The following is a 16,613-nucleotide window of genomic DNA, read 5'->3' as shown; positions in this document are numbered from 1 at the left end:
CTGCTCATGCAGGAAGCGGCCAAAACAAAAAATCTGTTATCATACGAAATATATTTAATATATTTTTTATTCTAATAGCATCTTGCGGACCCCTCTGGCATAGCTCGCGGATCCCTGGGGGTCCCCGGACCACCTGTTGGGAACCACTGGCTTAGAAAGTCAACGGCTTCCTCCTGCCTGACATGGTCAATGAATGCAGAGGCACTGGGGGGTGGTTGACAAGAGTCTATTCAGCTTACCGTATTTTTCCATGCGTTAGACACCCCCATGTATAAGGCAACCCCTATTTTTTGAGCCCCAAATTAAGAAATAATTAATTCCAACATTCCATGTATAAGATGACCCCCCAATTTTAAACTTTAAAATTTTTTTTGGGGGGAATACAGTATTATACGGGACGCAGGTGGCGCTGTGGGTTAAACCACTGAGCCTCAGAAGCTTGGTGGTTCGAATTCCTGTGACGGGGTGAGCTCCCGTTGCTCGGTCCCAGCTCCTGCCAACCTAGCAGTTCGAAAGCACGTCAAAGTGCAAGTAGATAAATAGGTACCGCTACAGTGGGAAGGTAAATGGTGTTTCCGTGTGCTGCTCTGGTTTGCCAGTAGCGGCTTTGTCATGCTGGCCACATGACCTGGAAGCTGTACGCCAGCTCCCTCTGCCAATAATGCGAGATGAGCGCCGCAACCCCAGAGTCGATCAGGACTGGACCTAATGGTCAGGATTCCCTTTACCTTTACAGTCTTATACAGTACATGGAAAAATACTGTAACTCTACAGTTAATTTCCAATATTTTGGATTGCTTGTGCTTTTAGTCCATAGCTCCATTCACCTGCAATCATACTCCAGAGGTGCTTTTCTAAGGCACTCACAAGTTTGTTGTAGTGGCTAGAGGAGGACCCATGAGTCCTGGGTTCAAATCCCCACTCAGCCACAAAGTTTTCACTGGGTGACTTTTGGCCAGTCAGCATCTCTCAGTCTAACCTACCTGGGGGAGTGGGGGAATCACATAAGCTGTCTTGAGCTCTTTGGAGGAAAGGTGAGATATAAGTATAATAATAAAATCCCATTTATTTCAGTGGGACTTACTCCCGGTATAAATGTGTGTAGCATTGTCACCTTGTACACCCCACCACAATTAACCCCCCTCCCCTTTGCAGGCTTAATTCTGCATTATAGCTGTTTCACTGCTCATTGTGCCTTCTCACTTTTTTTTCCTTTAAAAAATGTACATTATTTGAAATTTGTGGTCATTTATCCACTTCTTTGATCCTGAAATGTAATGGGGTTAGCAGCGTAAAAGCTGGGTAATGTTCCTGAGCTTGGATATGTGTGGAAATGAAGAAAAAAATAAGTACAAAACCCAGAATATCCTAATAGCCCGTTTTGTCAGTGTACATCACGAAAAGAAACATTTGTGCATTCTAAACGCTTTGCAGATCTCTGGGCTCCTATCCATTAATAAGATAGTACCCTTTTCTCCTTACGTCACTTGGGCTGAAATCCTTCCACATGCCCACCTAGAAGTAAGCCCTGTTGAATTCAGTGGGGCTTCCAGGTAAAGTGGGGTTAGCATTTCAGCCTTTGTCTCTCCCTTCCTCTATCCCAAACCCCCTGTAAGCTCTTTGTTAAAACAGGGTATGGCCAAAATTGGTTACAGCTTGTTGTAGCCAGGAAACAGGCCTGGACTGAATTAGTGACAACAAGGGGCATGTCTGAAATATATATTGCAAATGCCCGGTTCTCATAAAGAATGGAGCGTGGCTGTCAAATTTCAGATTTCCTTCCTTAATTGTTTTGCAGAGCAGAACCGGAGTGTGTTTGTGTGTGCCATTTTAGGGTCTGTTTCTCTTACCCATTTTCCTGGTTTTTCAGGCTACATAAGATAGCACCAGGGCCATATCAGGTTGCTTTCTGTAGCCCCCCCTTCCATGTTATTCTCCCCTCCCCTTCGCCTGGCTGCACGTTTATCCAGAGGCAGCCTTTCCAGGCGCCATTTTAAATTCCCCACAATGCCATGGGGCGCTCTCAGTGTAGTGTTGCACCAGGGAACCATGGGAAAGTAAAATGGCAGCCTTCAATGGCCAATGGCCTATCAAGGTCTTGGGGCACTGCAATCAGGCCACGGAAGAAAGATGGGATATAAATGAGCTGGGCGGGAGGGAACACTGCGTGTTGGGAAGACTGCGGTCATGCTTAGGTTTGCAAGGTGCAGCTGATGAATTGATCAAAATGTTCTCAACTGACTAAAAAGGAGATCCTGATTAATAGCGCAGGACACTTTTCTTTTTTTCTTTTTTAAAAATATATTTTTAATGCAGGTCACATTAGGAAAGAGACGTAGCCTCTTGTGTGTGATGGGGTTCGGTCCCCATCTCTCTAAAATCTTGGAGAGCTGCTGCCAGTCAGTGTAGACAATAGATGGGTTAATTAATTAATTCAGTTTTATTCACGGTCACAGACCAGCTCACATACAGAATCAAAAATCATAAAACTCAATGATGTAGCATTAAAATTTACACGGCAGGGGTGGTACACGTGTATATATTACAGCATTTAGAATATGTAAATTAAAACTGGGTCACTAAGATATAGCCTAAGATTGCCGTTGGGGACCTTAGTCATTGTGGTGCCACCGCTTGTTCCCTGAGTTTTATGGCAGTCGCAGAAAATTTGGCTACTTTTATCGTAATCTCAGGGTCCTTGAGATGGGTTAATGGTCTGAAAAGTATAAGGCATCCCTTTGGCCACTGTGATGCTGGACTTGGTGGGTCTTTGGTCAGATCCACCAATGCTCTTCTTAGGGTTCTTATGACCCTAAATTAACTGCATTGTACAGTACAGCTCCTGTCATTCTTGCCCAAACCCTTTTTTTTTTATTATTTGCAGGCATTTTATTTATCAGCATTTCCCTAACTGTTCATTTCCACATTGTATTTGAGCTTTTGCATGATGCCAAAAGCCACTTCTATAGTGCAAGTTTCGTACCCATTTCGAATCTAAAGTGCAAGTTTCGTACCCATTTCCATATTACTTGCAAATGGATTTTTCTTTTCCTGGAAAGAAATAACACTGAAATTAGCACTAAACTTGCACTATATTCCACTAAAAGTTCAAGAAGTAGCTTTTACGTTCTTTGAAAGCTCAAATATAATGCAGAACTGAATAAGAGAAAGGGAATAAGCTTCCATGTGAATGCAGCCTTAGAGTTGGATCTGGAAGAGCTGGACTCAAATCTCCATTTTAACCGTGAACTCACGGGGTGGACCCGGGTGCAGTCACGCTCTCCTTAAATGGACATCTGTCTTGCATGGTTATTGAGGATCTTGCCTTCAGCTGTGTTACCCAGAAGGAAAAGTGGGATGCAGATAATAGCTAAATAAATAAAATGCTTGCAATCATCATCACCATCAGGGTTTAGGCAAGACTGATGGGTTGTAAAGGTAAAGGGACCCCTGACCATTAGGTCCAGTCGCAGACGACTCTGGGGTTGCGGCGCTCATCTCACTTTACTGGCCGAGGGAGCTGGCGTACAGCTTCCGGGTCATGTGGCCAGCATGACAAAGCCGCTTCTGGCGAACCAGAGCAGCGCACGGAAACACCATTTACCTTCCTGCCAGAGCAGTACCTATTTATCTACTTGCACTTTGACGTGCTTTTGAACTGTTAGGTTGGCAGGAGCTGGGACCAAGCAACGGGAGCTCACCCTGTTGCAGGGATTCGAACCGCCGACCTTCTGATCGGCAAGCCCTAGGCTCTGTGGCTTAACCCACAGCGTCACCTGGGTCCCTGACAGGGGGTGTACATTGCTGTTAATTCTGGATCATAAGAACCTAAGAAAAGAGCCCTTGGTGGATTGGACCGAAAGCCCACCAATCCCAGCATCTCAGCGGCCACCCAGTTGCCTGTGCGGAGTCCGCAGGCAGGTCAAGAACGCAACAGCGAATCTGGCCACTTGTGATTCCCAGCAGCTGGGCATTCAGAGCAGATGAACGAGCTGCAAGACAGAGCGAAGGGCTTAAAATCAGTGTCAAGACTCAGGGTTGCTACTAGCAGCTGGGCTTTTGAACCCTGGCTGGCAATTGGCACTTGCTATAGCCAGTTGATGCACTCTTGGCTCTGTTCCCTGGTCAATGGCTCAGGGGTGTAGGGGAGGGACCTGCCTTTGTTCCTCTGAGCGCATTTGGTTCGCAAGGGGGAGCGGGAAAGAGAGAGAGAGAGAAGGGGCTGCAAAAATCTGTGTGTGTGTAGGGGAGAGGAGAGGTGTCTCGAAAAGTCTTGATTGCCTTTCTGAGTTTAAGCATGCCTTCTGTGTATGCGTGGGCTCAAACAAAAAATGGATTTGACCATGAGCTGACTGTGGTTGTACACAGTACATTGTGCTGCCGTTTCTTTAATCCTCATGGTGCAGTGATATTTGGGGTGTATATGTTGTGTGTCCCGTCCCCCCCCAAAGGTATCCTCATTGTCTCGGAAGAGTTGGGAAACGTAGGAAGTGGCCTTATATCAAGTCAGAACATTGGTCCATATAGCTCAATATTGTCCACACTGACTGGCTGTAGGGTTTCAGGCGGGGGTGTGTGTGTCTCACCTGACCCTATGCTGTACCATTGAAAAGAGACCCCCTCCTGAGAGCTGTGAGGAGACACCCCCCCTGTTCCCCTCCTGGTTTAACAAATAATAATAATTTATTATTTATACCCCGCCCATCTGGCTGGGTTTCCCCAGCCACTCTGGGCAGCTTCCAAAAGAAAAATAAAACACAGTGATCTATTAAACATTAAAAGCCTCCCTAAACAGGGCTGCCTTCAGATGTCTTCTAAAAGTCTGGTAGTTGTCTTTCTCTTTGACATCTGATGGGAGGGCGTTCCACAGGGTGGGTGCCACTACCGAGAAGGACCTCTGTCTAGTTCCCTGCAACTTGGCTTCTCGCAATGAGGGAACCGAAAAGGCCCTCGGTGCTGGACCTCAGTGTCCGGGCAGAACGATGGAGGTGGAGACGCTCCTTCAGGTATACTGGACCGAGGCCATTTAGGGCTTTAAAGGTCAGCACCAACACTTTGAATTGTGCTCGGAAACGTACTGGGAGCCAATGTAGATCTTTCAAGTTATGTGGTCTCGGTGGCCGCTCCCAGTCACCAGTCTAGCTGCCGCATTCTGGATTATTCCCAGGGAATTATTGGAATGGAAGCTCTGTGAGGGGGACAGGCGTCTCCTAGCAACTCTCAGCACCCCTAACAAACGGCCTTTCCCAGAATTATTTAAGGGTGGCAGAAGCCATCGCTTTTTAAAGTCACATGCTAGTGCTTCTAAGTTGATGGTGTATGTGTGGCCTTTGAGTTTGGGAACTGGCCCACTGGATACGGAGAACTGGCCCACTTCCTTGGTTTCGCCTGCTTTTGACTCTGGCCCTGCAGCTTCTGGAAATAAGGGAATGTGGGGTTTATGCTGAGAAACTTCCCCCTTTACTGTAGTATTATTATTATTATTATCATCATTATTATTATTATTATTATTATTAGTAGTAGTAGTAGTATAGTGCCCTTCATCCAAAGGCCACAGCATTAAAATATAAGATAAAACACAAAATACATAATAAAAACCAGAACAAAACAAACCAATTCCCCCCTAAAAACACACACATTTAAAAGGGTATACAGTATGTTAATCGGCCCAAGGCCTGGTTGAAGAGGAACATTTCCGCCTGGCACCTAAACATACTGTGTTTCTCCGAAAATAAGACACTGTCTTATATTTATTTTTCCTTAAAAAAAAACCCACACAAAAACTGGCTTATTTTCAGGGGATGTCTTATTTTTTTCTTCCTCCTCCTCCTGCTGTGGCCGGCATTGCTGCTGCGGCTATCACTATGTCTTATTTTTGGGGTATGGCTTATATTCCTTGAATGCTTAAAAATCCTGCTACGGCTTATTTTATGGCTACTTCTTATTTTCGGAGAAACGGGGTATATAATGAAGGCGCCAGGTGAACCTTCTTGCACAGATGAGAAGCCGCTGCAGAAAACTCCCTTTCTTGTGGAGGAGGCACACAAAGAAGGGCCTCAGATAATGACTGTAGGGGAATCAGTATCTGTGGGCCTGGCTTATGCCTGTGCTTTTTTGTTCAGGGTGTTGTGCCTAAGTTAAAATCCATTTTCTCATCTCTCTCTCTCTCTCTTTGCAGCAGAGTGGCCGAAAACCATGACGGGCTTGCCAAGCACGTCCGGGACGACTGCCAGCGTGGTCATCATCCGGGGCTCAAAGATGTACGTGGCTCACGTCGGCGACTCGGGTGTGGTGCTCGGAGTCCAAGACGACCCCAAGGACGACTTCATCCGGGCTGTGGAGGTGACGCAGGATCACAAGCCTGAGCTCCCGAAGGAGAGGCAGCGGATCGAAGGCCTCGGGGGCAGGTAGCCATCTTGTCTTGTCATCTTGTGCTGTGTGGCGAAAAAGTTGGTTTTGCTGGACAGGTTGGATCAGGGGTCAGCAAACGTTTTCAGGAGGGGACCGGTCCACTGTCCCTCAGACCTTGTGGGGGGCCAGACTATATTTTTTGGGGGGGTGGATGAACGAATTCCTATGCCCCACAAATAACCCAGAGCATAGCTGCCAAGTCTCCCGCTGAAAAATGTGGGATCAGCAGCAGTGCGGCACCGGAAGTCGCTTCTACGCATGTCCAGACATGCATAGAAGCGACTTCCGGTGTCACTCTGCCCGATTTCTGGTGCCCAGACATGGGCAGAGCGGCACCCGAAATGGAGCCTTCCTGGCAGGTAAGAAATTGGGATTTCCGGGACTTTTTTCTATTCGGGATAACAGCAGGAAATAGATTAAAATCTGGGGGTTTGCCGTGAAAAACGGGAGACTTGGAAGCTATGACCCAGAGATGCATTTAAATAAAAGGACACATTCTACTCATGTAAAAAGAGAGAGAGAGCCTTTTTGTCAGTTGCCTCTCACCTGATTCCCCCTTTTTTTAACTGGAGGTGCCAATGGTTATAAATGTTTCCAGATTTTAAATGATGGTAGACTTGGCTAAGGTCGTATAATACAGCAGACTCTGAAAATGTCCCCCCAAATGATAAATCCCATATCAATCTGCCCCTGCTCTGAGATGTGAGTATCTGAAGCTCTTACCTTACAATGCCCAAAATAAGGGGAGGCTTCACTATCATTTCAAAAATTCTCCATTTCCCTCAGCTTCTAAACACTGCTAGCTTTTCAGGGTTTCAAATCGTTTAAGCTTTTTAAAATTGTTTTACCTGGCTTTTTAAAAAAAATGTGTTTTACTTGTGTGAGAGGGAGATGCTGGCTGGCTGTTGAAATGGGCAAACAAACGAAATATTTAAAATCTATATATGAATGTATGACTTTATTAGCTGGATCAGAGCAAAGTGTCCGTCCAGTCCCGTTTCCAGCAGCAGGCTGCCAGATGCTCCTGTGAAATTTGCAGAGAAAGTCATGAAAGCAAATAGCTCCCTTTGGTTGCAAGACCCCGGCATCTGGCGCTGAGCTCTGGTGCAGGAAAAAGCTCCGGCTCCCTGCTAGTCGTAGTCCATAAATCATGAGCCAGCCCTCTGGAGTTCCCCTTTTCATTTTGCTCTCCTGCTGGGGTTGGATGTCATTTTGGCATGGATGCCAACCAATCATGGTGGCAGCTATGGGCAAGAGGCCAACCGAGAAGGGTTCCCATCCCAACCAGAGTTGGAGTAGATTTGCAAGGTTGGTCAAGCTGGCCGCTAACCTTCCCTTCCCCCCGCTGTCTGCAGACACAGTGGTGTGTCTTATAGCTCTTGTGGTGTCTTATAGCTCTTGTCTTCCCAAGCTATTGCCAGCTGGGGTTGATGGGAGTTGTAGTCCACATATGGAGGACACCCCATTGGCTATTGCCGATCTAGTGTCACCCTGGTTGACATCAGCTATGGTTGGAATCCCTGGCAGTCATGGTTTCCATCGCAGCCCGAGTGTGAGGCGCAGTTGCAGACCAACCAGACTTCGAAGTGCAGTTGCAAACATTGGTCAGGCCTAACATTAACTTTCCTCCCTGGCATGTTGGTTTTTCTGTCTGTGTGGTGATTTATTATTTGTACAGGGGAGCATTTAATCATGTCAGCCCACCCCTGCATTCTGAAGCAGTGCAGCAAAGGCAAAGAGTGTGCCATTCTTTACCAGATAAGCTGGTATTAATATTATTTTTATTATTATCCATATCATAGATACGGCAGTAGGGACTTGGTCTGAGATAAGAGCTGGTGGCCAAAGGCCTCTTATTGAAAGTGTTGCTTTCCAGAAGGATACTGACAAGCTGGAACGTGTCCAGAAGAGGGCAACGAAAATGGTCAAAGGCCTGGAAACGATGCCTTATGAGGAACAGCTTAGGGAGCTGGGTATGTTTAGCCTGGAGAAGAGAAGGTTAAGGGGTGATATGATAGCCATGTTCAAATATATAAAAGGATGTCATATAGAGGAGGGAGAAAGGTTGTTTTCTGCTGCTCCAGAGAAGCGGACACGGAACAATGGATTCAAACTACAAGAAAGAAGATTCCACCTCAACATTAGAAAGAACTTCCTGACAGCAAGAGCTGTTCGGCAGTGGAATTTGCTACCAAGGAGTGTGGTGGAGTCTCCTTCTTTGGAGGTCTTTAAGCAGAGGCTTGACAGGCATATGTCAAGAATGCTTTGAAGGTGTTTCCTGCTTGGCAGGGGGTTGGACTGGATGGCCCTTGTGGTGTCTTCCAACTCTACGATTCTATGATTCTATGGTGAGATTTGAAATTGAATTTCTTTTTAACGTGTAGCTCAGTGCTGTGAGGGTTGATCTTAAGAACGCAAGAACAGCCTGCTGGATCAGGCCAGTGATCCATCCAGTCCAGCACCCTGTTCTCATTTGGGGCTACCCAAATGCCTTTGGGGGAAACCCACGAGCAGGACCCGAGTGCAAGACCCTCTTCCCTCCTGTGGTTTCCAGCAAATGATATTCAGAAGCGTTCTTGCCTCTGACTGTGGAGGCAGACAGAGCACAGCCATGTAACCACCAATAGTCCTTTCCTCCAAGAATTTGATCAGCCCTCTTTTAAAGCCATCCAGGTTAGTGGCCATCGCTGCCTCCTGTGGCAGCGAGTTCCACAGTTTAACAACGTGCTGCACAAAGAAGCGCGTTTCCCCCCTGTCAAACCAAGGATTGTTAGTCACGAGGGATGTATTCTACAGAGCCAAAGGCAGTGTTGCCTCTGAAAACGTGTGGCCGGGCGACATCAGCTAGAGAGGACTGTTGCCTTCTTATGGGCTTCCCAAGATGCATCTGGTTGTCTGCTGTGGGGCACAGGATGCTGGAGGGCTAGACTGACCTTCCGTTCCGATCCACCGGGGCTCTTCTTCCCATCCTGCGGTCACGCTGCAGTGTGACGCAAAAGCCCGGAATGTCCTGTGTGCGCCCTCCACCTGCAATCTTTCAGTCCACAGTTGTTGCTGGTGCTGCGCTTGATGATTTTTTCAGCCATCGTAGTATTTTGGGGGGGGGAACCCCGAGAGGAGGGAAGTGTGTGTGTGTGTGTGTGTGTGTGTGTGGCAGGGGGTCCGTCAGCTGCCGTGCCGCTGTTGCAAAACAAAACCTCTGGGGCTTGGAAGTTGGCAGCGCTTCATAGGAGCTGAAGCGTTGCCCTGAGCGATGAAGCATATGGATGGGCACTGTTCCCTCTCCACCCTCCTCTCTCTTTTCAAGTCTCTCTGAAACAGAGATAACCCGAAGGTTTTTTCTCGCTGACATGACCAGCAACGCATCTCTGTGGGGCTCGTTAACCTCCAGTTATTTGAGTGCCGAGCAGGCAGGTGGAGAGGCACATCGGGGTTTTTTTCGCTAGGGTATGCCACATGTTGCAGGATGAGAATCCTCTCCTGTTTCAGGCCTGCTCTGTTGTTGTTGTTGTTGTTGTTGTTTGTTGTTGTTTATATGCCATCCATCTGACTGGGTTGCCCCAGCCACTCTAGGCAGACCCCCCCCCCCAAAAAAAATTTAAAAACACAAACACTAAAGCCTTTCCTGAACAGGGCGGCCTTCAGATGTCTTTTAAAAATCACATAGCTGTTTATCTGTTTGACATCTGCTGGGAGGGCGTTCCACAGGGCGGGTGCCACTACCGAGAAGGCCCTCTGCCTGGTTCCCTGCAATGTCACTTCTCATAATGAGGGAGCCACCAGAAGGCCCTTGGAGGTGGACCTCAGTGTCTGGGGCTGGAGACGCTCCTTCAGGTAGACAGGGCTGAGGCTGTTTAGGGTTTTAAAGGTCAGCACCAACAGTTTGAATGGAGCTCGGAAACGTACCGGGAGCCAATGGAGTTCTTTTAGGACCGGTGTTATATGGTCCCGGTAGCTGCTCCCAGTCACCAGTCTAGCTCCACGGGGCATAGTTATTGCTCTAAGGTCTTGACCTCTGTTAAAAAGGGGGGGAAAGCATTAGCCACAACAGAGCAGTCAATTTACCAAAACACTCCTCCTTTACAACATCTGTGCTACTGATTCTCAGACTTTGGGATTGTTGAAAATGTATACAGTGGAACCTCGGGTTGCAGATGTAATCCGTGACGGAGGCATGTCCACATCCTGCAGTGTTCGTAACCCACAGTGCCGCGTCTGCTCCGATTTGGTGCTTCTGCGCATGCGCGAGCGGCAAAACCCGGAAGTAACCCTTTCTGGTACTTCTGGGTTTCACACGGTCCACAACCTGAAAATGTGTAACCCGAAGCGTTTGTAAACCAAGGTACCACTGTACAACAAAAAGTTAAATCAATTTGGGTCGTACTAGACCCCAAAAAATTAAGCAATTTGACCTAAAGTCACTTGTGGGGCACTTATTAGTTTCATAGTAGCTCCTCTGGTGTCTCTTCTCCCTCCCACGTAAAATAAGTGTTTCTGATCAGAATTCCAGTTAGCCAGCCGTGCTTTCTTCCAGAATGCTTGAAGCAGTAACAGGCTCAACTGAGTCTTTCCCTGTGTTGGCTTTTCATTGTTCTTTTTTGACTTCCACTAGGCATTTTGTGTGCTAGAGAGCATTGGCCATACTTGGGCTTGGCGGTTTTTTACTTTTGGGTGGGTGGGTGGGGGAAGAATTGCCCCCTTTTAGATTTATTTTGTTGGGAAAGATGGAGGGCACTAGGAGAAGGGGACGACAGAGGATGAGATGGTTGGACAGTGTTCTCGAAGCTACGAACATGAGTTTGACCAAACTGCGGGAGGCAGTGCAAGACAGGAGTGCCTGGCGTGCTATGGTCCATGGGGTCACGAAGAGTCGGACACGACTAAACGACTAAACAACAACAGATTTGTTTTGTATGCTTCCTGGAAACCTTGGGGTTTCACTGAGCACACTGATAACGTCCCTCTTTTAGTTGGCCATGTTTTGGCTACAGCCTTGTCTGCCCTCATCCAACTGTGTTTGCATTTAGGAGACGTGATGTTGAAAGTACAACATCAGAGGTCATTCTGCAGGTAGCTTAATGGCTAATTCTGTCCTCAGTGTTAGTCAGCTACCCAAGAGGGGGTGTTGCTTAGCAACTGGTCAGAGCGGCCTGATATTTACTGAGGTAGCAGGTGCTCTGATCTGATCAGCTGTGTAGTTCTTGCAGGAGTTTTCCCTCTATATGTTTGGTTGAATGTCTCCCTGCTAAATACAAGGCCTGGAAGAAGACAGCCAAAAGCTCTCTGTTCCTTTCTCCTCAAATTATACATTCTTTTTTTGTTTAGGTTCCTCAGTAAAGTGCCATCAGTATTCCTTTTCTCTCTGGAATTTATTTAACTCAGTTTGCTAACACATTTTGGGGGCGGTATTCCATATTATCTGTGACCTTGCAGGTAGCCCCCAGATTGCTGCTTGTAGTTTTGTTGATCCACATCTTAGCAGTTCTGTCTTCCCACTGGGGATACAGCTCCTTCCTGCCACTCTGAAGGATTAATAGCTAACTGACACCTGCTGCTTGGCACCTGTGGTTTGCTTTTTGGCTCCCAAACTGGTCCTGCTGGTTAAGTGCTGGAGAGCAGGTGCTAAAAATTTCAAGGTGCAGCTCTTGTCCCTGACGAACCCTTTGCCAGAGGGTTGGTGATGTCTGCTTCTCCCTTCCTTTCTTCTTACTGTTGCTGGGGAAAATCCTGAGTTACTTGGGTAGTTTTACATACCGTATTTCAGTTTTGGGTTTGTTTTGTTTTTTAAAAAGAGGCTAATGCGAACAGTCTTTGCTCCTGCTTTTGGTCAGAGGCCAAGGCAATTGTCTAGATACAGTGGTACCTCGAGTAACAAACACCTCAGGTTACAAACGCTTCAGGTTACAAACTCCGCTAACCTGGAGGAGTTACCTCGAGTTGAGAACTTTGCCCCAGGATGAGAACGAAATCGTGTGCCGGCGACGCAGCGGCAGCAAGAGGGTCCCCCCCCCCAATTAGCGAAAGCGCGCCTCTAGTTAAGAACAGTTTCAGGTTAAGAACGGACCTCCGGAACGAATTAAGTTCGTAACTAGAGGTGCCACCGTAAATGCCTTTATTATACAGCTTTTGGAGATTGCTGAAGATGCACCTCTGTACCCTGGTTTCTGTAACCCACCCTGGAACCTTAGGGTGAAGGGCAGGCAGTAAAAAGAAAGAGAAAGAAAGAAAGAAAAAGAAAGAAAGAAAGAAAGAAAGAAAGAAAGAAAGAAAGAAAGAAAGAAAGAAAGAAAGAAAAGATTTCCAACACCAGCAATTTGGTCGTGGCAGGTGGTGGCATCTCAGGGCAACAGACCTTCTTCTTCTGCTGCCTTCGTGTCTCTTTCCCCTACCCCAGAAGTGGGGAAAGAAACACATTGGGAGGAGCACCACGAGGACCACCCCTAGGTGGATGGCGTGTGGCGCTAATGGCAAAATGAGGTGTCAAGGGATCCGGAAGCTTTTATAGGGAGTCTGGCCTTGTCACATGATCAGCTGCAGCCTATCGGTGTTAAGAGGTTTCCTCATTGGCCCGATTGGCTTTTTTGTTTTTCCCTCTCTTTCATTTGGCCGTACAGCCAAAAACCCCTCCTGTCACCCCCTCAGCTTCTAGACTTCAAATAGATCTGAGTCAAAGTTTTGCAGTTGAGAACACTATTTTGTCGTTGCTTGAAACTGGACGCATTAGGGGGTGCAGAATTAGTCTTCTGTTTTTCCTCTGCTGCTGTTGGTTTTCCAGTGGCAAGGAGTTCTCTCTCCAGCTTTTGTCTTCCACTTTATTTATTTATTTATTATGTATTTATTATTATCATTTGTTTGTCAACTCAGAACATATTGGGTTGTATCCAGTGATAGTCATATTCAAGGTAGACCCATTGAAATTGATGAGTAAAACTTAGCTTACATCTGCACCAGACATGTAAAGCAGTATTATAACTCCTTAAGCAGTCATGGCTTCCCCCCAAAGAACCTTGGAAACTATAGAGTTTGTTGAGGATGCTGAGAGTTCTTTGGAAAAACCTATCCCCCTCACAGAGCTACAGTTTCCAGAGTTCCCTGGGAAGAGGAATTGATCGATAAATGAGAATTTTAGCTCTGTGAGGGGAATTAGGTTCTCCTAATAATGGACAGTATTGAACCAGATGGGCCAGTACAAGACAGCGTGCCATATATACTTTTAAGGGTGAAATGTCATAAGTAGGGAGAAAAGCACCTCCACAAAGTTTTCGTTGCAAAATGCCGACTGGTGGTTGGAGGGAAAATGGCGAGTGGGGGATGGAATAGGGTGCTTAGCTGGCTAGACCCCTGAGCAGCACAGCTCTGCACTGCAACATTTTATTGCAGCTCCTACTTAGGAAACCAACGATATCATTCGCGCTCCGAAAGTTTTACAGCTTCGTAACTGACTTGCCTTCTCTTTCTTCTCCCCTGTTCCCTCGCTCTGGATTCCTCTCCCTGCCACCAGTGTGATCAATAAATCCGGCGTGAATCGGGTCGTGTGGAAGAGGCCTCGCCTGACCCACAACGGCCCTGTGCGGCGAAGCACAGTTATCGACCAGATTCCTTTCCTGGCGGTGGCTCGGGCTCTAGGTAAGCAAGCGATCGGTGAGGCCGCTGTGGATATATTTTGGGGCAGTGGGGGGCAGCTTGCAGCTTCCCGTCCAATGTAGGCGCTTTTTCCCCATAGGAGAGAAAGGAAACTGTTCACTTAACATGCAGTGGAGGAATAAAATTGGCCTCCCAGATTTCCAGCATTGGAAAGCACAGTTTCATTTCAGGTTCATTTATATCCCACCTTCCTTCCAAGGAGTTCAAGATGGCAAATATCGTTCTCCTCTCCGTTTTATCCTCTCAGCAGCCCTGCATGGTAGGTTAGGCTGAGGGTGAGCGATTGGCCAAAGGTCACCAGTGAGCTTCACTTCTGAGTGGGGATTTGAACTCTGGTCTCCCAGGCCCTCGTCTTAATGCTACAGGTGAAACTTGGAAAATTAGACTGTCGTCGAAAAGTGCATTTATTTCAGTAACGCAACTTAAAAGGTGAAACCAATATATGAGATAGATGCATGACATGCAAAGCAAGATATGTCAAGCCTTTATTTGTTGTAATTGTAATTATTTGTCGTTAGGCGGGTCAATTATAAATGGAAAGTAATTAAGGAAATGTAATAGCGATGTTTATTTTTGTATTGTTGTAACTATTTGTTTTATTACTGTGGAATTTCCAAAAGAACGCATTTGTAAATAATAATAATAATAATAATAATAATAATAATAATAATAATAATAATAAGTTGCATTACTGAAATAAATGCACTTTTCGATGATGTTCTAATTTTCCGAGTTTCACCTGTCGTTACACCACAGTGGCTTTCGTAGTTGTAAGTGGATTTTGTATCCTGGTTCTGGGAGGGCCAGCATTCACCGTAACTTTGCTGAGAGACGGTGGATTGTGCTAGTCTGTAAATGATTGCCTTCCTATATCTATGCCTCTGGTTGAGGGAGCTCCTATGACACAAGGGGCACTTTCTTCACTGCCTTTTGTATCTCGGTGGCTTCCAGACTTCTCTCGGGATGCAAAAATCGCTCCTTTTCAATGGCTTTTTTCGGGTAAGAGCAAGTGTAAAAATAACTGCATTTCATTTAGTAATGCAAAGGTATAGTGCTCTGTGAGCCGCCATTTTAGGATTAATAATGGGCACTGTTAGCATTGCTGAAGTATAAAACGGCTTCGGTCCAGTATACCTGAAGGAGCGTCTCCACCCCCATCGTTCTGCCCGGACACTGAGGTCCAGCGCCAAGGGCCTTCTGGCGGTTCCCTCACTGCGAGAAGCAAAGCTATAGGGAACCAGGCAGAGGGCCTTCTCGGTAGTGGCGCCTGCCCTGTGGAACACCCTCCCATCAGAGGTCAGGGAGATAAACAACTACCAGACATTTAGAAAATACCTAAAGGCAGCCTTGCTTAGCGAAGTTTTTAATCTGTGATATTTGATGTATTTTAATGTTTGTTGGAAGCCGCCCGGAGTGGCAGGGGAAGCCCAGGCAGATGGGCGGGGTATACATAATAAATTATTATTATTATTATAAATCAAATGTGAAAGCGCGTCCCACATTGTAGTGGGTCAGAGGTGGGTCTTGGGCAGAGGTCAGCAAACTTTTTCATCAGGGGGCCGGTCCACTGTCCCTCAGACCTTGTGGGGGGCCAGACTATATTTTGGAAAAAAAATATGAACGAATTCCTATGCCCCACAAATAACCCAGAGATGCATTTTAAATAAAAGGACACATTCTACTCATGTAAAAACACCAGGCAGGCCCCACAAATAACTCAGAGATGCATTTTAAATAAAAGGACACATTCTACTCATGTAAAAACACCAGGCAGGCCCCACAAATTACCCAGAGATGCATTTTAAATAAAAGGACACATTCTACTTATGTAAAAACATGCTGATTCCTGGACCGTCTGCGGCCAGATTTAGAAGGTGATTGGGCCGCATCCGGCCCCCGGGCCTTAGTTTGGGGACCCCTGGTCTTGGGTCTGGACCAGCTGAAAACCACCACTTTAGAGGCTCTAAGCACTGAAAATATTGTCCCCTGATATGTAATACAACATTAAAAACCATACTAAACTGTAAAGTAAAAAAAAATAATTACAGTCATACCTCGGTTTAAGTACACTTCGGTTTGAGTACCGGTACTTTCAGTTTAAGTACAGTACAGTACATCGTGGACCCGTCTGGAATGGATTAATCCACTTTCCATTACTTTCAACGGGAAAGTTCGCTTCAGGTTAAGTATGCTTCAGTTTAAGTACAAACTTCCGGAGCCAATTGTGTACTTAAACCGAGGTACCACTGTAATAGAAAACCCCCCTAGATTGATTGTAATACATAACAGGATCTGATTCCCTCGCATTATTTTGAACTATGTTAGTATCCCTGGTTTTATGTGGAGTTAAGAGAACAAAAAAGTAGGGCAAGTGTGTGTCGAGGAATGTAATGAAGTCTATCAAAGTCCTGATGGACTACTTGGATGCTTAAAAAAAAAAAAATAGTCATCTCAAATGCCAAATTGTTTTATCTTTAAAAATCTCGTTTTTCTTTTGGGTGCCCCGGCCTTTCTGGTGCCCTAAGCATGTGCTTAATCTGCCTCTTGGGTAATCTAGC

The 16,613-nt window shown here is 46.3% G+C and overlaps 1 protein-coding gene across 1 annotated transcript in view; it reads left to right on the top strand.

Annotated features, from left to right (window-relative positions):
• Window positions 1-16,613, top strand: part of PPM1D (protein phosphatase, Mg2+/Mn2+ dependent 1D) — a 40,047-nt gene that overhangs the window by 4,256 nt on the left and 19,178 nt on the right. Inside the window, exons 2-3 of the mRNA XM_035139684.2 lie at window positions 6,179-6,407; window positions 13,913-14,037. Of these exons, the coding sequence (XP_034995575.1) occupies window positions 6,179-6,407; window positions 13,913-14,037 (354 nt within the window). The remainder of the gene's footprint in view (window positions 1-6,178; window positions 6,408-13,912; window positions 14,038-16,613) is intronic.

The sequence above is a fragment of the Zootoca vivipara genome, chromosome 15 (assembly GCF_963506605.1).
Source record: "Zootoca vivipara chromosome 15, rZooViv1.1, whole genome shotgun sequence".
Classification (NCBI taxonomy): domain Eukaryota; kingdom Metazoa; phylum Chordata; class Lepidosauria; order Squamata; family Lacertidae; genus Zootoca; species Zootoca vivipara.
Note: the sequence above shows the minus strand (reverse complement) of the source record. Positions and strands in the feature narration are given on the sequence as shown.